Raw genomic sequence first — 26683 nt, forward strand, 5'->3', positions numbered from 1 at the left:
TAGCCACACCCGGTAAAAGAACACCCCTGCCCCGCACAACTGCGGAGGAGCCGGTGTCGCCAGTGTAGAGGCGGCCACATCGGGAGCAGCGGACACAACAGGCGACCCCGGAAGATTCACAGGTGAAGTGTCGCCTCACCTGGAAGGATGTTTGGACAACGGAGAGAGTTCGACCGTCCGGCCCTTTCATTGTGACACCCCGAACTCCACATCAAATCCGTCCAAACGAATCTGGGCGAACTTTAATGACCAATAAATATAATTCCTCTCAGCGATCAGCAGTCTGAGTGATTCCCAGACTCTGAGAGGAAGGGGTATCTATGGTCCACACTGTCAGGGTGTTGAGTTTACCGGGAGACAAAGATTGCAGGGACGAGAGGTGTTCTGTTGACTGATACTCTGTGTGTGGACCCCGCTGGCAATTCTGGTGTTGTGACCCGAATCGAGACAAACACCACGCTGCCCACTCCACCAACAACACGGCACAGCCGGACACATAACAGGGGACTTTACATCCCACAACACTGGATTCAGTGATGAAACCCGTGATCAATGTTGTTGTCCCACCGAAATCATGAGAAACGACCATTTACGTGTTTTTTTTGTGTTACTAAGGTTTATTTTATCCCGTTTGATGTCAGATATAACCTGAATGGAGGAGGGTACAGTCCAGTGTGGACACTAAAATACGTAATAATTCTTTTTGTAGTCTCAATAATCCTCCGTACAAAATACAATGTTAACTTACCATGGATGTAAAAATAGCTAATGGCTAAGGGAAAGAGTGCCTCAATAATATACTTACTTAAACCAATGACAGCTTCCACAGTGACTAGTGATATTTGCACAAAGTAAACTGCTGAGCTGCTGCTAATTAGTGGAATTTATTCACAATTAGTAAAAGTGAAGGCAGCGTCTTTATCACCACCACGGAAACTGATACAGGAAAAGACACTGTGATGATCTTTGCAGCGTGGAGCACATTGAACTTCTAGATGATGCAGGAGAAATCAGCTTCGCTGAAAAATATGGTGGCACTGTATCAGACTACTCCTGATCTCCAAAAGGGATAATTTCTTCTCTCAGAAATAAAATCAACTGTCTCTTCCTCCCAATCATCCAGCTGATCAGTGTCAACAGCTCCCCGGGGCTCTAAGCGTTGGAGGAGCCGGAGGAAGGTTTCAGTGATCCTGAAGGCTTCGTGGATGATGCTATCTCCGACGAGGAATTGCCGGGTGATATTTTAAACAATCAACCTCCAGAAGATAATGGAATCGATTCTGTTATTGTTGTGGATAATGGACCACAAGTTGAACCAGATTGGCTAGAGAAACGTCGAAATGTTATCCAGAAGATCTTTTCCAAGTTTGGGGATATTACAGATGGATTTTACTCAGGGACAGATGGAAGACGATAGGGAATACAGTTCACCAGCTTTTGCTGTGGGTGCGGTAAAAAGATGCAGATGGCTGCAAGTTAGACAGCAGCAATACCTTTCGTGTCAATTTCTTCACAGACTTTGATAAGCACATGGGTATTGATGATTGGGGAATTCCAGAGAAACAGCCTTTCAAAGATTTTGGGAATCTTCGATACTGGATAGAGGATCCCGACTGCAGAGACCAATGCAGTATTATCTATGAATCCGGAGACAGAACAGCTATCTTGTGGAATGATATTAAAGAACCAGTCAGCGTGCACGCTGGGCAGAAAAGCAACATTTCATTTATGTGTTTTTAAATAGGAGTGCTCCCCACAAGTGACGTCACACAGGCTCCCTCACGCGCTTGACGTCACACATGGGCTCCCCACACCGGGATCTGCACTCACGTGCGCGGTGTCTTACGTCACCGGTGAGCTCCAGCATTATCGGTTTAACGGCTGAACTACTATTCGCGTGACCAGCCCTTCCCCCACCGCCGACTGCCCACGCTGCAGTAGCTGCGCTATTGTCATTGGTGCGCGGGAATGTTAATCACTGGTTGCACCCAATAGAGGAGACGGACCAGCGGAGAGGGCGTTATCCCGGCTGAGTTCGTCTCCAGCTGTGGAGCCGAACTCTCGGAGGAGCGGAACAAATCCCAAAGTAAATTTCCTGTTTTTTCATTTATTTCCATTTCCCTCCGAGGGAAGTTGGGGGCGTTTGTGAAGCATCTCCGACGGCCGGAGTCTGATGTATCGCTGAGAGGAAGGAGACCGCTCGGCCCATCGGTTTGATGCCGGTTCCCCATGGAGGGAGAGGGGTGATTATATTGAAAGGATGAAGATGGTGAGAGAGGGGGCGGACAGAATGTTTGTCCCGGTGGGGACAGGAGGGGCTCATCAGTGGAAATGTCTGGGCGCACGGTGGCGTCGAGCAGAGAGATTCACCATATTGGGGGCAAACACTGGCAGACTGTTGCCCTGCAAGCGGAGCCAATGGTCCGGGCAAAGTGACTATTATTAGTGATTTGTTGAGATTGTACCTGGAATATGGTGTAAAATCCCGCTCCCCATATTAACACGGGTTATACAGAGCAAAGAACAAACTGCCGGAGGAACTCAGTGGGTCGGGCAGCATCTGTGGAGGGAAATGGACCGTCAACATTTCGGGCCGAGACCCTCCCTCTGGACTGAGAGTGGACGGGAAATAGTCAGAGAAAAGAGGTGAGGGGTCGGGATGGGGCAAGAGCTGGGGAGTGAGAGGTGGATCCAGGTGAGGGGGGAGGTGGGAAGGTGAAAATAATGACGGGGTGGGAGGTGAGTGGTTGGGGCAACACGGGGCTGCAGAAGATGGAAATTAATTCAATAGAGGATTAAAAAAAAGGCTACAGAGTATTTGTTATAGAGAGTGCAATGAATATTCACTAGACTGATCCCTGGAGTGGTGGGGTCATCATTTGAAGAAAGATCAAATGCGATAACCCTTTCATTTAGAGAATCGAGGACTGAGAGGTGAACACATTGAAATACTCAACATCATTTCCGGTTGAAACAGGGATCCCAGTCTCTGAAAAAGGGGGTGGACAATCCGGGACTGAGATGGGGGGAAATGACTCCACTCCGAGGGTGGTGAATGTCTGTAAATCCACACCACAGAGGGTGGTGAAGACTCAGTGATCGTGATCACGTAAAACAGAGGCCGGCAGATGTGTGGAGTCCTAAGTGATCGAGGAAATGAGGATCGGGCAGAAACATGTGGATGAGATGGGAGAACATCCGCCATCTTGCTGATGGTTAGAGGGGCTGAATGGCCACCTCCTGCTGTTTCAGTGTTCCTGTCCGGTGATCCCGGAGGAATGTGAAGAGGAATGAGTGTTTATAATCATAGACTGATTTAAATGAAACTTGCACATTTCCTGTGTGGGTCTGAATTGTGTGTCGGGATGGGATGGGAATCGAAACTCTAACTCTGTGACCTGGGGATGGAGGGAAAAACTAAATACGCATCTGTTGTAAATAGGGAAATAATTAAATAATATGGGAGATGCGGCGATGGGTACGGCAGTGTATGAAGGGCGAGGAGCAGTCACCGGATCACGTGGGACCCTCCAGCGTCATGTGATCCCGTTTAGCTCAGATCGGCAGCAACATCTGCGGGTTTGATTCCGAGGCCCCGCCCACCACCTGTTGACGCAATAAGCACATTGCGCATGCTCACAGTCCCGGGGTCCGGAGTGTTGTTTTTTCGTTCTGTGTGGAAGCGGGTCGACAGAGGGATCGGGATCGGGATCGGGAGGGGGTCCTCGCCCCCTTGGACTGGGAGCCGGAGACGGATTATTCTCTGCGGGGCAACACCAAAAATTTCCCTTCGGTGAGTATTGACGCCTGTCCCGAGCGGGGAGGTCTGACGTTGGGTCGTGGATTAACTTTCCTGAACTCAAACAAAGAAAATCTGCAGATGCTGGAAATGCGAGCAATGCTGGAGGAACTCAGCAGGCCGGGCAGAATCCAGGAAAAGAGTACAGTAAACATTAGCGGCCGAAACCCTTCGGCAGGTCTGGAGAATAAAAGGTGGGGGTGGGGATGGAGAGAGAAACACAAGATGATCGATGAAACCTGAAGGGGGAGGGGATGAACTTTCCCGAACTGGCGGCCTCGCCTCGCTTCCTTCACAGAATCTGCCGGGGTCGGTCTGGGTTGTGAGACCTTCTCACCGAACCGTCTGAGATGAGCCGCCGCTCAGCCCGTTGTTCTGGTCCTATTAGCAGGATGAAGTAAAACATGTTTCTATCTTGTTACCGACAGAGAATTGTATAATCTGTGTTCCGTGTGTTATCTGAATGTACTTTCCTGTGATGCTGCCACAAGTCAGTGTTTCTCTGTACCTGTACCTTCCCGTACTTGTGCACTTGGCAATAAATTCAACAGGACCTGAGAAATCTCAGTGAGATTTGATTAGTGATGATCATCTTGGCAGCTCGGTAGGTCGAATGTATGAGACAGTACACTGTTAAATGCAAAACCCTGAACAGTGTTGATGATCAGAGGGATCTTAGACTCCAAGTTCATCGCTCCCTGAAAGAGACTGCACAGCTTGATCGGGTGGTTAAGAAGGCAAAGGGCATGGTTGTCTTTATTAGTTGAAGCATTGAGTTCAAAAGTCGTGAAGTTGTGTTGCAGCTTTATAAAACTAGTTAGATCACATCTGGAGTGTTTCATACAGTTCTGGTCGCCCCCATTCTCGGAAGGATGTCGGGGCTTTGTACAGGGCGCAGAAGATGTTTACCAGGATACTGCCTGGATTAGAGGGCATGAGCTATAACGAGAGGCTGGACAAACTTGTGTTGTTTTCTCCAGAGCGGCGCAGGCTGGGGTGAGACTGGATGGACGTTTGTATGAATTTCAGAGACGTCGATACAGCAGTTAGACAATATCTTTTTTCTCAGGGTTGAAATGTCTAAGATAAGTGGGGGGGGGGGGGTAGGTTAAAGGAGATGTGAGGGGCGAGTTTGTGGTTCCCCACGGAGTCTGCTGGGTCGGTCGCTGGAATTTTCCCCCTGGGGAGACGCTCCGCTCTGATGACACAATAATCACCCTGCGCGCTCACAGTCCCCGGGTGGGCGGTGGTTTGTTTTCATCCCGTTCGTTGTTGAAGCGGATCGGGAGTGGGGGGAGGGGGTCCTTGCCCCCTCGGGCGGGGAGCCGGCGGAGAAATCAGTTTCCCATCGGTGGATATTGAGGCCCGTGTCGGGAGTCTGATGTTGGGCAGTGAGTCCCGGTAACTTCCCCGAACTGTCGGCCTCACTGAGTTATTTCTGAAATCGGTGTTTGTTACACGTGATTAGCAAATGTAATTGAATGCAGCACAAGGTCCGGTAAAGACAGTCACTACAGTTTTAGTTTCAATTTACCAAATGACCGCTGTGTTAATCTCTGTCAGAAGGAGGCTCAGCATTTAAAGTTGAGTGTGTAATTTCCTGTTTTGGTCATGTTTGGAGAGCCTCTTCCTCTGTTGCCGGGAATAGCCCACTTGACCTGCACGGAATGGTGGACGTTTTTTCGCTCTCTGGTCACGCTCCCTCAATGAGCACAGCGGCCTCGGGAGCAGATGTAACAGACTGACAGTGGGGTGGGGGATGTTGTGAGCATTGACTGTATCGATTGTATTAACCCTGTGTTGGAACGAAGACAAAACTGATGAATGTGGGCATTACATTTGTGTAACTTTGTTCAGGCCGTCACGAACATCTTGTAATCAGTCAATAGTTGTGCATCATTTAAAGTATAAAGAGAATATGCTGGAACCGTTCAGCAGATCGGGCAGCATCTTGTACAGTCCCAGTTTTGATACTGGGTCTTCTAGTGTTTCTCTTTCCACACTTCCAATCTAATGTACAGAGTTTCCAGCACTTTCAATTTCATATGAGAAGTATTTTATTCCTGTTGGCCTGATGTCCAGTTGTGCTGGGCAAGATCCCATTTAACAGTAAGATTCGTCAACTCCAGATATGCCACCAGATCTGAGTCCACTATGTGGACATTTGTATCTCACAGGAGGCTGTACAAACCCGTGTCCTTTTCTGGTGCTGAGGTCACTGACGCCGCCTCCCCCTTCCCAATCGGCACTCGCAGACCATGCTGGTGACAGATGTCCCAGACTCCGGGAGTTTGTAATAACCACAATGTTAACAGTAAGATTAGACAGTAATTAATGTGAATATCAATAAATACTCATCGGTAAATATGAATATTAATATTCATAACAATATGATTAGTTAATAAAGGGCAATTAATATGAATATTATATTAATATTAATGTAATCTTGAAAGGACACGCGAACTGAGCTGTTTGATCCGCTGGACCAGATCCTCCCTTTTTACCCGGGGTAGAAATGTCTATATCAAGATTCATGCATTTTAAGTGAGAGGGGTAGTTTGAAAGGAGATGTGGGGGGAAGTGTTTTTTTCACACAGAGTGGTGGGTTGCTGGAATGTGCTGCCTGGGGTGATGGTAGCCCCAGATATATTGGAGACATTTCAGAGATGTTTAGATAGACACATGAATGTGAGGGAAAATTGTGTAGGCAGAAGGGATTAGTTTAGTTGGCAATTTGATTAATTAAATAGTTTGAGCACAACATTGTGGGCCAAATGGCATGTTCCTGTGCTGCACTGTTCTATGTTCTGTGTCTCTTGTCAAAAGGTTTCGGGGTTACAGAGGCAAAATAAGTGAGTGGGAACAACAGGTCAGCTGGAGGCCAATGTGGGAAATTTGAGATCACCCACTTCTATAGGACAAACCGAAACCCTGAGTGTGATCGAATGGAGATGGACTGAGGTGCATTGGGTAGGGAGGGAGGCCCAAGGTACATTGTATTTATTGCAAGAGTTACTGGGTATAAGAATGAAAATGACCTTAACAGTTATTTGGGCTTTGTTGAGATTGTACCTGGAATATGGTGTAAAATCCCGCACCCCATACTGACACGGGTTATACAGACCAAAGAACAAACTGCCAGAGGAACTCAATGGGTCAGGCAGCATCTGTGGAGGGAAATGGACCGTCAACATTTCGGGCCGAGACCCTCCCTCTGGACTAAGAGTGGACAGGATATATTCAGAGAAAAGAGGTGAGGGGTGGGGATGGGGCAAGAGCTGGGGAGTGAGAGGTGGATCCGTGTGAGGGGGGAGGTAGGAAGGTGGTGAGAGTGACAGTGGTGGGAGGTGAGTGGTTGGGGCAACACCGGGCTGCAGAAGATGGAAATTAATTCCATAGAGGATTAACAAAAGAGGTCAGAGTATTTGCTGGAGAGAGTGCAATGAAGATTCACCTGACTGATCCCTGGTGTGGTGGGGTCATCATATGAGGAAAGATCAAATGCAATACCTCTTTCATTTGGAGAATCGAGGACTGAGAGGTGAACACATTGAAATGTACAACATCATTACCGGCTGAACCAGGGATCCCAGTCTCTGAAAAAGGGGGTGGACTGTCCGGGACTGAGATTAGGGGAAATGCCTCCACTCCGAGAGTGTTGAATGTCTGTAAATCCCCACCACAGAGGGAGTTGCCGTCTCAGTGATCGTCCTCACATAAAACAGAGGCCGTCAGATGTGTGGAGACTGAAGGGATCGAGAAAATGAGGATCGGGCAGGAACATGTGGCTGAGAAGGGAGAGCAGCCGCCATCTTGCTGACGGTTTGGTCAGGGAGGGGGGCTTTTTCTCACCTGCTGTTTCAGTGTTCCTGTCCAGTGAGGAATGTGAATAGAAATTAGAAACATCGAAAAACTACAGCAGAATACGGCCCTTCGACTCACAATAATGGGCTGAGCATCTCCTTACCTTAGAAATTACCCTGGGTTAACCATAGCCCTCTGTTCTTCTGTGCTCCATGTACCCCTCCAGGAGTCTCTTTAAAGACCCTATTGTATCCACCTCCACCGCCACCACCGGCAGCCCATTCCACACACTCACCACTCTCTGTGTAAAAAAACTTATCCCTGACATCTCCTCTTCCAAGCAATTAAAACTGTGCCCTCTTGTGCTAGCCATTTCAGCTGTGGGAGAAAGCCTCTGTCTGTCCACACGATCAATGCCTCTCAACATGTTCTACACCTCTATCAGGTCATCTCATCCTCCGTCGCTCCAAGGAGAATAGGCTGAGTTCACTCAACCTATTTTTATAAGGCATGCTCCGCAATCCAGGCATCATCCTTGTAAATCTCCTCTGCACCCTTTCTATGGTTTCCACATCCTTTCTGTAGTGAGGAGACTAGAACTGAGCACAGTACTCCAAGTGGGGTCTGATCAGAGTCCTAAATAGCTGCAATATTACCTCTCGGCTCCTAAATTCAATTCCACAATTGATGAAAGCCAATACACCGTATGCCTTCGTAACCACAGGGTAAACCTGCACAACTGCTTTGAGCGTCCTGTGGACTTGGACCCCAAAATCCCTCTGATCCTCCATACTGCCAAGAGTCTTTCCATTAATACTGTTTTCTACCATCATGTTTGACCTACCAAATGAACCACTTCACACATATCTGGGTTGAACTCCATCTGCCACTTCTCAGCCCAGTTTTGCATCCTATCACTGTCCCACTGTAAACTCTGACAGCCTCCACACTACTCACAACATCACGAACCTTTGTGTCATCAACAAACTTACTAACCCATCCCTCCACTTCTTCATCCAGATCATTTATAAAAATCACGAAGAGTAAGGGTCCCAGAATAGATTCCTGAGTCACACCACTGGTCACCGAATTAGTGCTTATAAACATAAAATGATTTAAATGAGACTTGCGCAGTTCCTGTTTGTGTCTGACTTCTGTGTCGGACCAGGATGGGAACTGAACCCAAAACTCTGTGACCCAGGTGTAGTGGGATGGGATATGGAAGATGCAGAGGGAAAATTACAAATGTAGCTGTTGTAAATATGAAATAGTGTTGTAGATGACGCTGTGGGTCGGGCAGCGTGTGAGGGTCGAGGAGCAGAGTCACCGGGTCACATGGGAGACTCTCCACCTGTCACGTGACCCCATTTTGCCGCAGAGCTGCAGCATCTGCAGGTTCGTTTTTGAGCCCTGCCTTCCGCACTGATGACGCAATGTTCACACTGCGCATGCTGAGTCCTTGAAGAGTGGTATTTTCCGTTCGTTGTGGAAGTGGGTCAGCAGTGGGATCGGCATCGGGAGGGGTTCCTTCTCTGCGGAGCAACACCGACAATTTCCCTTCGGTGAGTATCGAAGCCGGTCCCAAGTGGGAGGTCTGACGTTGGGTAGTGAGTTAACTTTCCCAAACTCAAACAAGAGAAAATCTGCAGTTGCTGGAAATGCGAGCAACGTGTACAAAAGCCTGGAGGAACTCAGCAGGCCGGTCAGAATCTAGGAGAAGAGTACAGTCACATTAGCAGCCGAAACCCTTCGGCAGGACTGGAGTATAAAAGGTGGGGGTGGGGAGGGAGAGAGAAACACAGAGTGGTCGGTGAATCCTGAAGGGGGAGGGGATGAACTTTCCCGAACTGGCGGCCTCGCCTCACTTCCTTCACAGAATGTGCCGGGGTCAGTCCGGGTTGTGAGACCTTCACACTGAACCGTCTGAGATGAGCCGCCGCCCAGCCCCCGTTGTTCTGGTCCTGTTAGCAGATGATGTAAATATGTTTCCATATTGCACAATCTGTGTTCCGTGTGTTATCTGAATGTACTTGCCTGTGATGCTGCCACAAGTCAGTGTTTCTCTGTCCCTGTACCTTCCCGTACTTGTGCACTTGGCAATAAATTCAACAGGACCTGAGAAATCTCAGTGAGATTTGATTAGTGATGATCATCTTGGCAGCTCGGTAGGTCGAATGTATGAGACAGTACACTGTTAAATGCAAAACCCTGAACAGTGTCGATGATCAGAGGGATACGCTTCACTGAACTCAGAGAAATTTCTTTAGCCAGTGTGGGTGAATTTGTGGAATTAGCAGAGGCAGCATTGGAGGCCAGGTTGGGGGTATTTAAGATGGAGGTTGATATGTTAATTGGATGTGGTGAGAAGGCCGGGGAGTGGGGCTGAAGAGGGAAAAAGGATCAGACATGATTGAATGCTGGAACAGACTCGATAAGCCAAATGGCCTAATTATGCTTGTATGTCAGTTCATTGTTGGGGAGAACCACCCATGGTCTGTTGATACATACTTAATGACTGTTGTGTCTTCTCCCCAATGGTGTGGGTGAGAAAGGAGTATGTCTCGGGTTGTGGGGATCTTTGATTTTACAGAGGGAGTGGGAAGTCCAGAAGGAGTTCATGTAGGGGAGACTGGTTTCTGTGATGAGCTGATCTGTGTCCGTAACTTTGCAGTTCCTTGCGGCCATGGGCAAAGCAGTCACCATACCAAGGCGTGGAGTATCCGGATGGGAAACTTTTTATGGTGCATTGATAAAATTTGGTGATTGGCAAAGCATATATGACAAAGTTCATACAGTTTGTTCTAGCATTGTCATTTTTGTTTCTTTTATACAGTGGTATTGTGGTGAGCATTTGGTCCATAATGACAGCCAAGGGCGCTGATTAATCTCAATAATGGTTTTATTATGATAAATGCAAAACAGACTGGGCACCGTGACCCGGAGAGTGAACCCAACCAGTCTCCAACTGATGGGGGAGGTGACCATCACACACCCCGATTACAGTCAGTCTGACCCACAAACAACACAAAACAGACTGGGCACCGTGACCCGGAGAGTGAACCCAACCAGTCTCCAACTGATGGGGGAGGTGACCATCACACACCCCGATTACAGTCAGTCTGACCCACAAACAACACAAAACAGACTGGGCACCGTGACCCGGAGAGTGAACCCAACCAGTCTCCAACTGATGGGGGAGGTGACCATCACACACCCCGATTACAGTCAGTCTGACCCACAAACAACACAAAACAGACTGGGCACCGTGACCCGGAGAGTGAACCCAACCAGTCTCCAACTGATGGGGGAGGTGACCATCACACACCCCGATTACAGTCAGACTGACCCACAAACAACACAAAACAGACTGGGCACCGTGACCCGGAGAGTGAACCCAACCAGTCTCCAACTGATGGGGGAGGTGACCATCACACACCCCGATTACAGTCAGACTGACCCACAATCAACACAAAACAGACTGGGCACCGTGACCCGGAGAGTGAACCCAACCAGTCTCCAACTGATGGGGGAGGTGACCATCACACACCCCGATTACAGTCAGACTGACCCACAAACAACACAAAACAGACTGGGCACCGTGACCCGGAGAGTGAACCCAACCAGTCTCCAACTGATGGGGGAGGTGACCATCACACACCCCGGTTCCAGTCAGTCTGACCCACAAACAACACGAAACAGACTGGGCACCGTGACCCGGAGAGTGAACCCAACCAGTCTCCAACTGATGGGGGAGGTGACCATCACACACCCCGATTACAGTCAGTCTGACCCACAAGCAACACAAAACAGACTGGGCACCGTGACCCGGAGAGTGAACCCAACCAGTCTCCAACTGAAGGGGGAGGTGACCATCACACACCCAGGTTACAGTCAGTCTGACCCACAAACAACACAAAACAGACTGGGCACCGTGACCCGGAGAGTGAACCCAACCAGTCTCCAACTGATGGGGGAGGTGACCATCACACACCCCGATTCCAGTCAGTCTGACCCACAAACAACACAAAACAGACTGGGCACCGTGACCCGGAGAGTGAACCCAACCAGTCTCCAACTGATGGGGGAGGTGACCATCACACACCCCGATTACAGTCAGTCTGACCCAGAAACAACACAAAAGAGACTGGGCACCGTGACCCGGAGAGTGAACCCAACCAGTCTCCAACTGATGGGGGAGGTGACCATCACACACCCCGATTACAGTCAGACTGATCCACAAACAACACAAAACAGACTGGGCACCGTGACCCGGAGAGTGAACCCAACCAGTCTCCAACTGATGGGGGAGGTGACCATCACACACCCCGATTACAGTCAGTCTGACCCACAAACAACACAAAACAGACTGGGCACCATGACCCGGAGAGTGAACCCAACCAGTCTCCAACTGATGGGGGAGGTGACCATCACACACCCCGATTACAGTCAGTCTGACCCACAAACAACACAAAACAGACTGGGCACCGTGACCCGGAGAGTGAACCCAACCAGTCTCCAACTGATGGGGGAGGTGACCATCACACACCCCGCTTACAGTCAGACTGACCCACAATCAACACAAAACAGACTGGGCACCTTGACCCGGAGAGTGAACCCAACCAGTCTCCAACTGATGGGGGAGGTGACCATCACACACCCCGATTACAGTCAGTCTGACCCACAAACAACACAAAACAGACTGGGCACCGTGACCCGGAGAGTGAACCCAACCAGTCTCCAACTGATGGGGGAGGTGACCATCACACACCCCGATTACAGTCAGACTGACCCACAAACAACACAAAACAGACTTGGCACCGTGACCCGGAGAGTGAACCCAACCAGTCTCCAACTGATGGGGGAGGTGACCATCACACACCCAGGTTACAGTCAGTCTGATGCACAAACAACACAAAACAGACTCATTACCATAAAAAAGCATCATAAATACACAACACAGAATACAGTTCTGATTATGAACAGATCCATGGCTCCTACACTCGGGCTCAGCTCTGATACAGGGTCTTCCACCTGAAATATTAACATGCTCTCTGTCTTGCTGAATCCTTCCAGTATTTAGTTTTAGTTATATTGATGATTTTTCCCAACAGGCTGTTTTGGGAGTATGGAATGTCGACATTGTGTTTAACAAGGTGTCATATAACTATCTGATAATACATAGGTGGTATGCTCAAAGAAATCTTAACCGAGTTTTGCTGCTAATAATGGTCTCAAAGTCCTGCTGGAAGAACTATACTGGTTCAGGGCAAAATGTCATGATGCTATGTGTGACATTGCATTGTTCAGGTTGTCAGAGTGTTTCTCTGTAGACTCAATTCATATAAAGCCATAGGTGTCAATGCCAGACAATGTTAAACCGAAAGGAGATGGTGAGAATCAGGTGTGACTGAGAAATCTGTATAATCCAGTGACGAGAGGAATAGAAGTTTCATCATCAGCAGAAATGATTCAGCCCACACTGCTGTAACACTTGTCCATTACTCACCACAGCGCCACCAGTGGTAGGAGGGCCAAATCAGCAGGTGCTTTCTGCTCAACCTGCCTTGCCCATTCCTTTGACACATCATTTCTGGTCCAGGACACAAGATTGGTTCCTAAAAGGGAATTGCGTGTAATATAGTGAGTAGATACCCTGCAGAATCCCGGCTCAGTGTACAATCCATGGATAGTGCAGAAATGGAAATTTTGTTACTGTGACTGGACCAGGCAATGTCACGGCTTCAGTGGACAGGCCCAATATTTTTTCAAGTGTTTGCCTCAGTTTAAAAACAAAACGGTGTTCTCCTTTAAACCCCAATGAATGTTTGACCCTCCTTTTTGTTTGTTACAGAGCAGCAAAAACTGATCACAGCTGTCCTCAAAATGGATCAAGGTGCGAGCAGTGAAGGAGTTCCAGTGATGTCAACATTGGGAAAGGACACGGGTATGTTGATGAGTTATTTTAATTTATAAATACTCTGCTCATTCTGTGTCTGGGTTTACTTCAATATCGACAATTCATAAAATATTGGTGAAAACTGAACAGAGAGATGAGAGTGAGTTAACATCTCGGGGGAAACACTGTCACACGTGGAAGGAGTCCAGTTACCGTCTGCTCCAGCTCCTCTAGCAGATTGTGATGCACATTAAAATAGCGAGTTACTGCAGATGCTGTAAGTTTTGGGCAACACAAAGACACGCAAAAGATTTGCAGAACTCAGCAAGTGAGGCAGCATCCATGGTGAGGAATAAACATTTGATGTTTTGGATCAGGACCACAAGGAATAGAATGTAGTGTGACAATATCTATAATTTCTGTCGCCTCATTTCCAGTCCGATGAAGGGCCTTGGCCCGAAACGTTGATTGTTTATTCTTCTCCATAGATGCTGCCTGACCTGCTGAGTACCTCCAGCATTTTCTGAGAAATCCCAGAGATTTGCTGAGGAAGGGGTTGAACAGGCAGGCAGGCAGTTACCCAGAGCAATCCAGTGGTGATGCACAGTACCAGGAGAGTGATGGTAATGGGTTACTATATTCCCAGGAATAAGCAGAGTCCTTTGAAAACAGAGGTACATACCTGGAGACAAGAAAGAACAGCCTTCAACAGATGGAACACCCCAGCCTGAGCCCGTTCCAGACCGGGATCTGACGCCACTCTGCCTGCCTGCTGTCACGTGTGCGTTCCACACACCGGGATATGACGTCACGTGTGCACTTCTTTATGCCACACTGTCGCTGAGACTGTTGAGCTTTACCGGCTAAGGGAACAATTACCTGAACCACCCACCCCACCCCACAGTCAACAGAGGAGTTGCACTCTTCCCATTGGTGCGAAGCGATGTCAGTCACTGGTTACACCCAATAGCAGAGATGGGCCAACCGAGAGGGCGTTACCGCCACTGAGCACATCTCACACTCCTGCTGCGAATGCTCAAAGTGGAACAAACCCCAAAATGTCCCACTTTTTGAATGATTTCCCTTTCCCTCCGAGGGAAGTTGGGGGTGTTTATAAAGCGTCTCATGGGGCCAGAGTCTGATGTATCGCTGAGAGAGAGGAGGAGACCGCTTGGCCCATTGTCTCAATGCCGGCTGCCTGGGGAGGTAGGGAAACCAGCAGGAGGAGGAGGGAGAGGGAATTAACTGTGAGGATAAATATGGTGTGAGGGAATCGACAGAAGAGGGTCTGAGAGGTTGTTTGTCCCAGTGGTGGATTAGGGAGTAGGACGGGGGAAGGAGCCCATTGACAGCGGGGCAGAGACATGAGGGACTCGTCTATGGAAACGTGACAGCCCAAGAAGGTGGCAAGAAGAGTTATTCACCACTTCAGTGGGCAAACTGTGGCAGACTGTATTCTCATATTGTTAGTGACACAGAGTTGTATAATTTGTGTTCCGTGTGTTATCTGAATGTACTTGCCTGTGATGCTGCCACAAGTCAGTGTTTCTCTGTCCCTGTACCTTCCCGTACTTGTGCACTTGGCAGCAAATTCAACAGGACCTGAGAAAGCTCAGTGAGATTTTAATGGTGATGATTATCTTGGCATCTCGGTAGTTAAAATGTAAAGAACATAGATCAAAGAAACCTAAAGCACATTACAGGCCCTTCAGCCCACAATGTTGTGCCGACCATGTAACCTATTCTAGACATTGACTAGAATTTCCTTGTAGCATAGACCTTTATTTTTATAAGCACCATGTACCAATCTGAGGGTCTCTTAAAAGACCTCATTGGAAGCATTAAAAGACCTCCTCTCTCTCAGCGATACATCAGACTCTGGCCCCATGAGACGCTTTATAAACACCCCCAACTTCCCTCGGAGGGAAAGGGAAATCATTCAAAAAGTGGGACAGTTTGGGGTTTGTTCCACTTTGACTGAGCATTCGCAGCAGGAGTGTGAGATGTGCTCAGTGGCGGTAACGCCCTCTCGGTTGGCCCATCTCTGCTATTGGGTGTAACCAGTGACTGACATCGCTACCCTCTACCACCATCGCTGTCAGTGCATTCCACACACACACTCCTCTCTGTGTGAAAAACGTAACCCTGACATCCCCCTTGTACCTACTTCCAAGCACCTTAATAGTATGCTGTCCCTTGTTAGGCATTTCAACCATGGGAAAAGCCTCTGGCTATCGACACAAGCAAAGCATCTCATCTTATACACCTCTGTCAGGTCACCTCTCATCCTGCATCCTTGTAAATCTCCTCTGTCTCTCTCTATAGCATCCATAACGTTTGCTGTAGTGAGGCGACCAGAACTGAACACAGTGCTCCCAAGCAGAATCTGATCAATGTCTTAGAACAGATCACAATGGAACAATATTAGTCACCGTCATCCATGCAGAATACGAACCATCTGCAACGGACTTATGCCGTCTATTGTCAAGCTAATTCTGGATTCACAACGCAATATCTCCTTGGATCCCATCCCTCATTATTTTCTGAATGAGCTTTCCATGGGGAACCTTAACTAACCTCTTACTGAAATCCATATACAGTACTTCCACTGCTCTACCTTCATCAATGTGTTTTGTTACATCCTCAAAGAATTCAATCAGGTTCATAAGCCATGCTGACTATCCCGAAGCAGATTATGTCTCTCTAAATGGTCATAAACCCTGCTTCTCAGGATCTTCTCCAAAGCTTGCCACCACTGAGGTAAGACTCACTGGTCTATAATTTCCTGAGTTATCTCTACTCCATTTCTTGAACAAGTGAGCAACATTTGTAACCTTCCAATCCTCTGGTACTTCTCACACCTAACTGATGATGCTGTGGTGACCCACTTCCCATTCACTGACACCACGGCCGATTCCTGCGCCTGAGCCCTGATTGCAACCTGGCTAGCACGCTTTGGGGTACCGGCCCACATTACCTCCGACAGAGGTGCCCAGTTTACCTCCAGCTTGTGGTCAGCGTTGGCCAGCCTGTTGGGAAAGCAACTGCCTACCACCCACAGTCGAACGGACTAGTGGAGCGTTTCCACAGTCATCTGAAGTCGGCTCTCATAACCCGCCTGAAAGGGCCTAACTGAGTGGACGAGCTTCCTTGGGTCCTGCTTGGAATCTGCACAGTGCCCAAACAGGATCTGCACACCTCATCGGCCAAGTTGGTGTACGGCGACCCCCTGGTCATCCCAGGAGAGTTCATACCAGCCCCAAGGGGGCAAGAGGACGAACCCGCAGCAGTCCTGGACAGACTACGCGAGAGGCTCGGCAGCCTGGCCCCCGTACCGACTTCACAGCACGGACAGATCCCGACCTGCAGAACTGTAAGTTTGTATTTGAACAAAGGGGCGGACACCGGGCACCGCTACAGAAGCCGTACGAGGGGCCGTTCTAGCTGATTAAGAACAACGGTTCCATGTACGTTCTGGACATTGGGGTGAAAGAGAAGGTTTTCACGGTGGACCGGCTCAAACCAGCCCATGTGGACTTGGCGCTGCCGGTCAAAGTTCAGGCACCGCGGCGTTGCGGCAGACTGCCGAAACAGAGACTGGTCCTGACTGTGGAATTTGGGGGATATATCGCCGGTTCTGGGTTGGGGGGTTATGTGGTGACTCACTATCTAGGCAGGCGAACCATCTCACAAATAGCCCGCGCGCGGGAAGAGACTTTTGTAATGAATCGCTGACGTCATATCCGCCCGGAGAGGACGGGAACAGTACTGAGTAAAGCCAGTGCCGTGAAGTTTGAATAAACTGGTTTTGAGTGCAGCTTACTGACTGAGTGTCGTTACTCCTAACTCTGCGTGCAGCACATCGCTACAATGCAAAGGTCATCTTCAGAGGCTCAGTACTCTCCTTACTCAATATCTACAGTAGCATGGAGTATATCTCGTTAAGTCCCTGTGACTTATCAAACTTAATACCTCTCAAAAGATCCAGCACATGCTCTTTCTTAAAGTCCATACACTCATGCGTTTCAGTCTGTGGCAAGTCATCCCCACAATTGCCAAAATCCTTTTCACTGTGAAAACTGAAGCAAAATACTCAGTATCTCAGAATATTTCAATGATCGGCAGGTTGAGAAGCATCTGTTGAGAATGTAGTGGTGAGATTTACCCAAGCTAATTTGCCATTGCTGGCGACTTCCCACACCCCCCCCCCCCCCGCATATCTGTTATACTTGCATGACACACCCTCAGCTCCCATGCTGATTGTTACAAAAGTCGGTGATATGTATTGGGTCCTTTATTAGCAATCAGCAAACATACAAACGTGTGCCCATGAAACTGAACTGTACCCAAGTGTAAGTTTATCGTACTTGAGTGGATAATAACAAGATACATTGCATCCGTCTGTCCCCAGCTGTGTACTCCACTGAAGAAAGCACAAATGTGTAACTGATACCCCTTGCATTTACCACACTGTAACTGATGTGACTAGTTCCCATAAAAAGCATCATAAATGCACAACACAGAATACAATGCTGATAGAGAACAGATACATGGCTCCTACACTCATCTCAGCTCTGATACAGGGTCTTCCACCTGAAATATTAACATACTGTCTGTCTTGTTGATTAATTCCATTTTTTTGTTTTAGTTATATTGACGATTTTTCCCAACTGGCTGTTTTGGAGGTATTGAATGTCGACATTGTGTTTAATAAGGTGTCATATAGCTAACTATCTGATAATAGCCTGGTGATATGCTGACAGAAATCTTAACCAAGTTTTGATGCTAATATTGGACAAATTCCTGCCGGAAAAAAACTATAGCGGTTCAGGGCAAGATGTCACGATGCTATGTGTGGCATTGCATTGTTCAGGATGTCAGAGTGTTTCTCTAAAGACTCAAATCATATAATGCCGTAGGTGTCAAGGCCAGGGACTGATAACCTGAAAGGAGACGGTGAGATTCAGGTGTGACTGAGAAATCTGTATAATCCAGTGACAAGAGGAATAGAAGTCTCATCATCAGCAGAAATGGTTCACTTCACACTGCGGTAACACTTGTCCATTACTCACCACAGCGCCACCAGTGGTAGGAGGACCAAAGCAGTGGGCGCTGACGGCTCAATCTGCCTCTGCATTCTGTAGACGCAACACTCCTGGTCCAGGGCACAAGATTGGTTCCTAAAAGGGAATTGCCTGCAATACAGAGAGTAGATACCCTGGAGAATCCTGGTGGAGTGTACAATCCATGGAGAGATCGGAAATGGACATTGTGTGACTGTGGGTGGATGGGTGCAGGTGGATCAGTCCATGACAAAGCTTCAGTGGATCGGCCCAAGATGTTTGGAAGTGTTTGCCTCCGTTTAAAAACAATACAGTGTTCTCCTTTAATTAATGTCTGACCCTCCTGTTATTGTTTTGTTTTGTAGTAGAACAGTAAAACTGATCACGCCTGTCCCCAAAATGGGTCAAGGTTCGAGCAGTGGAGGAGTTCCAGTGATGTCAACATCGGGAAAGGACACAGGTATGTTGGCGAAATATTTTAATTTATAAATACTCTGATGATTCTGCGTCTGGGTTTAATGCAATATAGGCAATTCACAAAATACTTGTGAAAACTGAGCAGAGAGATGAGAGAGAGAGAGTTGACATCTCTGGGGAAAACACAGTCACACATGGAAGGAGGACAGTTACCGTCTGCTCCTGCTCCTCTGACAGATTGTGATGCACATTAAAATAGCGAGTTACACCAGAAGACAAGACTTTCTCCGGATGATGTAAGTTTCAGGCAACAAAAAGACACACAAAATATCGGCAGAACTCAGCAGGATCCATGGAGAGGAATAAACAGTTGACATTTCAGATCAGGACCACAAGGAATAGAAAGTAATGTGACAATATCTAGAATTTCTGTCCCCTCATTTCCAGTCCGATGAAGGTCCTTGGCCTAAGACATTGATTGTTTATTCTCCTCCATAGACGCAGCCTGACCTGCTGAGTACCTGCAGCATTTTGTGAGATATTCCAGAGATTTGCTGAGGAAGGGGTTGACCAGGCAGGCAGACAGTATCCCAGAGCAAAGAGCAAAGTGGTGGTGATGGGCAGTACCAGGAGAGTGATGGTGATAGTTACTGTATTCCCAGCAATACGCAGAGTCCTTTCCAAACAGAGAGGTATACTCCTGGGGACACGAAAGAGCAGACTTCAACAGATGGAACTGTGCCACCTCCTACACCCCCGGTGACCCCCACCCCCCAGCCCAAACCCGTTCTTCTCCCCCCCCCCCCCCATATATATATATCGGACTGTGTTTTGTGGTGATCTTTAGGTTCCAGAGAAAAAGTTACTACCAAGTATGGTGTATTAATTTCTTTAATGCTCCTAATTATTTTCCTTCACAGGTCCGAGCTCAGTGATCACCGAGCTCCTGGCAAGCTGGGACGATTTCCAGCTCCTGCAGTTGACGAACTTCTACCGGGACAGGCTGGAGCAGGCGATGGAAGGAGGGGTGCATGGAGTGAGCCTGGCGTTAACGGCCGAGAATCAGTTCAGCGGAGAGGAACATCGGGTGAGTGGGAGGGAGAATGGGTTTAAATTTTCACACATCACCGGACGGATGGGTGTCGGGACTCTCACTCATCGGATAATAGAGCATAAAAACAAATCAGAAATAAATAAATATAATTCTTAAAAATGTGAATCTCAAGCAATGATTGAAAAACTTGTAAATACCCATGCTGGCAGCTCAATGCTCAGAATGAGTGTAGGCAACAGTTCTATGATGTTGCAATAAATGAGCTTAAGTGGAAATACGACAGGAATTTTTACTTCGGGAAGACTGTACAGCGTGACGGCAGGATTCAGTGAGAACCGGGGCATTACGACTGGATGCCACAGGAGCTCGAGTGTGTTTTGTTCTGGGTGGAGATCATTCCGTTACAATCTGTAACTGCAAACAGTGTCGACAAGGGAATACTGCCATGTTGTAATGTGTAATCACTGAATAAACCTCCACTGGAAAAGGCAAAGGAAAGGCATCAGGTGTCAGCCGGTAATCTACTGTCATGTTGGACACAGGCGGACTGAGGAGGTGAATCACATCATCTTTTCTGCAACTTCCCAGAGGTTGCTTACTCTGTTATAAAAACCCTCCTGACTTCCAGACAGGATCAGCGCCCGTCCGGGTGACTGCTCAGTGTGATCCCGTTACAGAGCACATAATTTACTTCTAATTCTCTGTGTGAATCTGTCAGTCCCCAATATGTTCACTGTTACTCTTCACAGAAAATCTCTGATCTCGCTGATAAGGGAGAGCGGGCGGACAGTTCTAAACTCCTCCTGAGCCTGGTGATGGAGAAAGGCTCCCGCGCCCGGAGGGTGATGTGGGAAACCTTTGTGAAAATGCGGATTGGTGTCCCAAAGCTGGACAAAATACTGAAGGAAATACAGATATATGGTGAGATAATATCAGAGATTAATTCAAGTTTGGATTGAATACAGCACACTTTAAAATTTTACAAAAATGATTTCCTTAATTTGTTGATATTCAAATAGGTTGTGATCCTTCCCATCAAACAATTCCCGGTCAAATTTTACTAAAGGTTCCTAGTGCGCAGAAAGGTAAGTGAACATGCATTAAACATTGAAGAGTATAACACAGGAATAAACCATTAGGCAAATAATATTGTGCTGGAACAGCTATGAAATAAATCAAACAAAACTGAAGTCTAATCTCTCCTTCCTGCAGCATGTCCCCATGCCTCCATCTTCCTTACATCCATGTGCCTGTCCAAAACTCCCTTAAAAGCTTCTAATACTTTGCTTCTGCCACCTTACCAGGTAGTACATTCTAGGCAGCCACAACTCTCTGATTAAAAAAAATAGCTATCCCTCACATCCCACTTCATTCTACACCTTCTCACCTTCCTCTCACCTTCTGTATATTCCCTCTGGTAATAGACATTTCAACCGCGGGAAACCGATTGTCTCTGTCCACTCTATCTATGCCTCTCGGAATCTTGTCGTCCTGTGTCCGAGCTCCTCTCAGCCTCCGATGAACCAGGGAAAATCTAATTTTATCCAGCCTCTCATGATAGCACATGCTCTCTAAACCAGGCAGCATCCTGGTAAACCTCTTCTGCCCCCTCTCTAGAGCCTCAACATTCCTCCTGTAGTGGAGCGATCGGAACGGTACACAATCACCCAGATGAGGCTGAAGCGAAGTTCATAAATTTGAAACTTGACCTCCGTTGCCACCAGCGGTTGTAATTTGCGTCCGGCGGTTCAGTTGTTGCGCCACGAGGATCTGACCAGGTAAATACTGGCACTGTGACAGAGAACACAGTGAGACACAGAGAAACGTGTTTCCTAGAGGGAGAGTTTTCACAGGACAGTTTGAGGAAAGAGGCAGAGAGCTGGCGAGTTTGAGGAAGGTGGTCACACCGCTCTGAGGCCTGCAACTACAGATTCCCACCGGAGTCTGAGTGGAGAAGGGGCGATTTGGAGATGGGGTGAAAAAAAACTTATATTTCCTCACAGCAAATAGTGAAAACCTTCCCTTGCCAGCCACTGCCCCTCCTGAACAGCCTCATCCTGAACCATTTTCCAAACTCCCCCCGTTCCCGCAGATTATCTTTTCTCAGAGTTGGGTCCTGACACAGTGTGAGACTCCACACACCACTGACAGGTCTCCGACCCACTGTAAAACTCCAAATATACCCGACAGGGTCCTGACACTGTGAGACCCCACAACACCCTGAGAGGGTCCTGACACACCTTGATACACGACACACCCTCGACAGGGTCCTGACACTCTGTCAGAACCCACACTCCCCTGGCAGGGTTGTGACACACTGAGAGAACCCACACACCTCTGACAGGGTCCTGACACACTGAGAGAACCCACACACCCCTGACAGGATCCTGACACACTGAGAGACCCCACACACCCCTAACAGGGCCCCGACACACTGGGAGACAACACACACCCCTAACAGGGTGTTGACACATTATGAGACTCCACACACACTTGACAGGATCCTGACACACTGAGAGACCACACACACTTCTAACAGGATCCTGACGAAGATTGAGACCCCACACGTCCCCTGTTAGGGTCCTGACACACAGATAGAACATACACACTCCTGTTAGGGTCCTGACACACTGTGAGACTCCACACACCCCTGACAGGGTCCTGACACACTGTTAGACCCCACACACACCTTCAGGGCCTCTCACACAGTGGGCCCCCACACTCACTTAGTAGGGTCCACAGAAACTGTGAGACCCACACACGATTGGCAGGGTCCTGACACACTGCAAGGTCCCACACACCCCTGACATGGTCCTGACAGACTGTGAGACCCCACACACCCCTGACAGGGTCCTGACAGACTGTGAGATTCCACATACCTCTGAAAGGTTCCGGACATACCGTGAAAACCCACACACCCCGACAGAGCTCTGACACACGATGAAACTCCTGGCAGGAGCCTGAGACACTTTGAGTCCTCATACACATCTGGCAGTGTCCCGGCACACTGGGAGACTCCGCAACCTCCGAAGATGATCCTGACAAACATTGAGACCCCACGATCCCTTAGCATGCTCCCGACATGCTGTGAGATTGCACACACCCTTGGCAGGTTCCCAACACACTGTGAGACACCACTGCCCCCTGAAAGAGTCCTAAGACAAAGTGAGACCCCAAACACCTTGTAAGGGTCCGGACACGCTGTGATATTGCACACACCACTGACAGGAACCTGACCCACTGTCCGACCCCAGAAAACCCTGACAAGGTGCTGACCCAATGTCCAACCCCAGAAACCCGACAGGGTCCTGACACATTGTGAGACCGCACACAAACCCGGCAGTGTCCGGACACACTCTGAGACCCTGCGGGCCCCTGGCAGGTTCCCGACAGACTATGAGATGCCACACACACATACAGGGTCCTAACACACTGAGAGACACCACACACTCCAAAGGGGATCATGACAAACATTGAGATCCAACATACTCCTGATATTGTCCTGACACACTGTGAGACCACATTCCTCCCCCCCTGCCCCCCCCCCCCGACAGGGCGTTGACATATTGTGAGAGGCCAGACACCCCAGACAGGGTCCTGTCACACTGCGAGACCCCACACACCCCTGACGTGGTCCTGACACCCTTTGATACACTACACACCCTTGACAGGGTCCTGACACACTGAGATGACACACACCCCTGACAGGGTCCTGACACACTGAGATGCCACACACCCCTGACAGGGTCCTGACACACTGAGATGCCACACACCCCTGACAGGGTCCTGACACACTGTGAGACCTCACTCACCCCTGACAGGGTCCTGACACACTGAGATGCCACACACCCCTGACAGGGTCCTGACACACTGAGATGCCACACACCCCTAACAGGGTCCTGATACACTGTGAGACCCCACACACCCCTGACAGTGCACGTGCTGATGCGCAAAGTTACTTCTTTGAATCAGTGATGGTGGGAGTGGAGGGGGAGCTGTGATTCTCCGACCTGTTCCTTTGACAGAATGCCCACTGCCCGCTTCTCTATCTCCATACGCCACATCAACACTGGGGATGAAAAGTTTCTTCCTCAGGGAAAAATGACAGCTGTGACAGTAGTGGGAGATTCTCCAGTACGGGACAGTCAGGGGTCAGTAAACTACCAGGGAAATAGTCACCTTCACAGCACAGTTAATGTGGAAATGAGAAGACTTGGTGTTTATCTGGACCAGGCCTCTCTGTCCGGTCAGCAGTCTGGTAAATGAAATTACTTTACTGTACGAACATCCATTGGTGAGTCCAATCAATACAATAGATCTGAGCTAACTCCTGTGTGCTTAAATACTGAGTTCTGAGTTGAGGCATCTAACAGTTTGTCCACTGTCTGTTCCCATGGAAGATGTTCAACAGAAACACAAGGAGACTCTGCGGGCACAAACTGAAACACTGAGAGTAAACACGATCCTGATGAGGGAGAAAGTGAAGGTTTTCCAGCTGGTTGATCGATACGCTGAGCTCACGGTCATTTCTACTGTTCGAGATCGGAGACTGGTGGAACATGAGTTACTGGCAAGAGGCAGAGACCACGAGGAGTGGAGAGAAAAACATCTCCGCAGAGAGCTGGAGAAAATCCGAATGGATCAGCTGTTCCAGAGCAGCTTTTCGCAAAGTAAATCCGAATCTGGGAGTTCGGCAGCAGTGGCCGGCGTCCCGGGGATCGGGAAAACAACAATGGTACAAAAGATTGTTTATGACTGGGCCATGGGGAAAATATACCAACAATTCCAGTTTGTCTTCAGTTTCAAATTCCGGGATTTAAACTCCATTAACTGCAGAATTAACCTGAAGGAACTGATTCTGGATCAGTATCCTTACTTTGGGAATATCCTGAGAGAGGTCTGGAAGAACCCAGAGGGATTGCTGTTTATATTCGATGGTTTGGATGAATTCAATGACAAAATTGATTTTTCTGACAGTCAGAGAGACACAAAACCTCAGTCCACATGCACAGATCCTGAATTCAAGTGTAAGGTGTCTGACATTGTGTACAGTTTAATCCAGGGCAAGCTGCTCCCAGGGTGTTCAGTGCTGGTGACCACACGTCCCACCGCATTACATTTATTGGAAAAGGCTGAGATCGGTGCCTGGGCTGAAATCCTGGGATTTTCTGGTGAGGAACGGAAGAAATATTTCATCAGACATTTTGAAGATCAGACGGTGGCGGCAGCTGTTTTCAAGCACGTGAAGGAGAACGAGATCCTGTACACCATGAGCTACAACCCCTCCTACTGCTGGATCCTCGCTCTGGCACTGGGACCCTTCTTTACACAAAGAGTCAGGGACCCACAGCGAGTTCCCAAGACCATCACCCAACTGTACTCCTACTATATTTACAACATCCTAAAAAACCACGGCCGTGAGATTGAGAAACCCCGTGATGTGTTTCTCCGGGTTGGTCAGATGGCCTTCAGAGGAGTGTCCGAGAGGAAGATTGTGTTTACAGATGGAGATTTGATGAAGTACAATCTGCAGCCTTCCCAGTTCCTGTCCGGGTTCCTGATGGAGCTTTTGGAGAGAGAGGTTTCTGCCCGGAGTGTGGTCTACACATTCCCACACCTCACCATCCAAGAGTTTGTAGCTGCAGTCGCACAATTCCTGACTATACATCCCGAAGAAATCCTGAAATTCCTCACTGATCTCCACAACACGACAGATGGGCAATTTGAGGTTTTTCTCCGTTTTGTTGCTGGGCTCTCCAACCCAATGACAGCTTGGGGCCTGGAGGAGTTTCTGGGTCCATTCCCTCATCAAACAACCTGCCGGGTGATTGACTGGTTGCAGGAGGAGGTTAAACGCCAGAGTGGAAACACATGGAGTGTAGGTTGTAAAATGAGCCTCCTGAACACATTGCACTACCTGTTTGAGTCTCAGAATCGTGGACTGGCAGAGGCCGCACTAGGATCTATGGAAGCACTTCCACTCAGTGGAATGATACTGACCCCGATTGACTGCGCGGTCCTGTCTCATGTCATCGGACTCTGTGATACAATAAAACACCTCGACCTGGAGAACTGCCACATTCAGTGTGAAGGAATACAGCGGCTGGGATCTGGGCTGCACAAGTGCCAGGAGTTGAGGTAACTTGATTTATCTCTCACTCTGAACTGTGAACCTGCCTCATTGTGTTGTTTCAATGTAAAGGAATTTTTGTAAATTTGTTGTAAATCAGATTGTGAAGATTTGTGACAAATGACCAGGGGATCGGTCAGTAAATCCCCAGGGACGGGAGGGTTCTGTGGATTCTTGTGAAGGGATTTTGGAGACTTCATCAGATCAGTGAACAATGACCATTGGTTTAATGGTAGTAAATCACAGGAATGGCTGTGTTTCCTGCTGCCTGTGACACGTCCATTTACAATGTTCCTTCTCACTGTTACTGACACCCAGACCGGCACTGACTGCAGAAGTTGAGTCAGAGATTCACACCATCTTCCCGGTGAGGGACAAGAGACCGTCAGCAGACTGTCCCAGTGAGAAGGAATGAAATGCCATTGTGAATTTGTCCTCCCCTGCCTCTCCCCGTGTGTGACTATCACCATCAGTCCACCTGTGTGACTGTGCTCAGCTTCAGATACCCAGACGCCATGGG

General features: G+C 48.5%; 1 protein-coding gene across 3 annotated transcripts in view; it reads left to right on the top strand.

Annotated features, from left to right (window-relative positions):
* Positions 1-3477: 3477 nt before the first annotated feature.
* The window catches only part of LOC132387798 (NACHT, LRR and PYD domains-containing protein 3-like), a 28913-nt gene continuing 5707 nt past the window's right edge, over positions 3478-26683 (top strand). For 2 of the 3 annotated variants that reach the window (XM_059960176.1, XM_059960177.1), the window contains exons 1-7: positions 3478-3793; positions 13455-13547; positions 18928-19022; positions 19900-20066; positions 20783-20954; positions 21053-21118; positions 24434-26171. In XM_059960176.1, the coding sequence (XP_059816159.1) occupies positions 18962-19022; positions 19900-20066; positions 20783-20954; positions 21053-21118; positions 24434-26171 (2204 nt within the window). In that variant the 5' untranslated portion in view covers positions 3478-3793; positions 13455-13547; positions 18928-18961. Of the gene's footprint in view, positions 3794-13454; positions 13548-18927; positions 19023-19899; positions 20067-20782; positions 20955-21052; positions 21119-21715; positions 21812-24433; positions 26172-26683 lie in introns of those variants that run through there. The other variant, XM_059960178.1, reaches the window with a different exon arrangement.

The sequence above is a fragment of the Hypanus sabinus genome, unplaced genomic scaffold (genome assembly GCF_030144855.1).
Source record: "Hypanus sabinus isolate sHypSab1 unplaced genomic scaffold, sHypSab1.hap1 scaffold_221, whole genome shotgun sequence".
In the NCBI taxonomy this organism is placed as follows: Eukaryota; Metazoa; Chordata; class Chondrichthyes; order Myliobatiformes; family Dasyatidae; genus Hypanus; species Hypanus sabinus.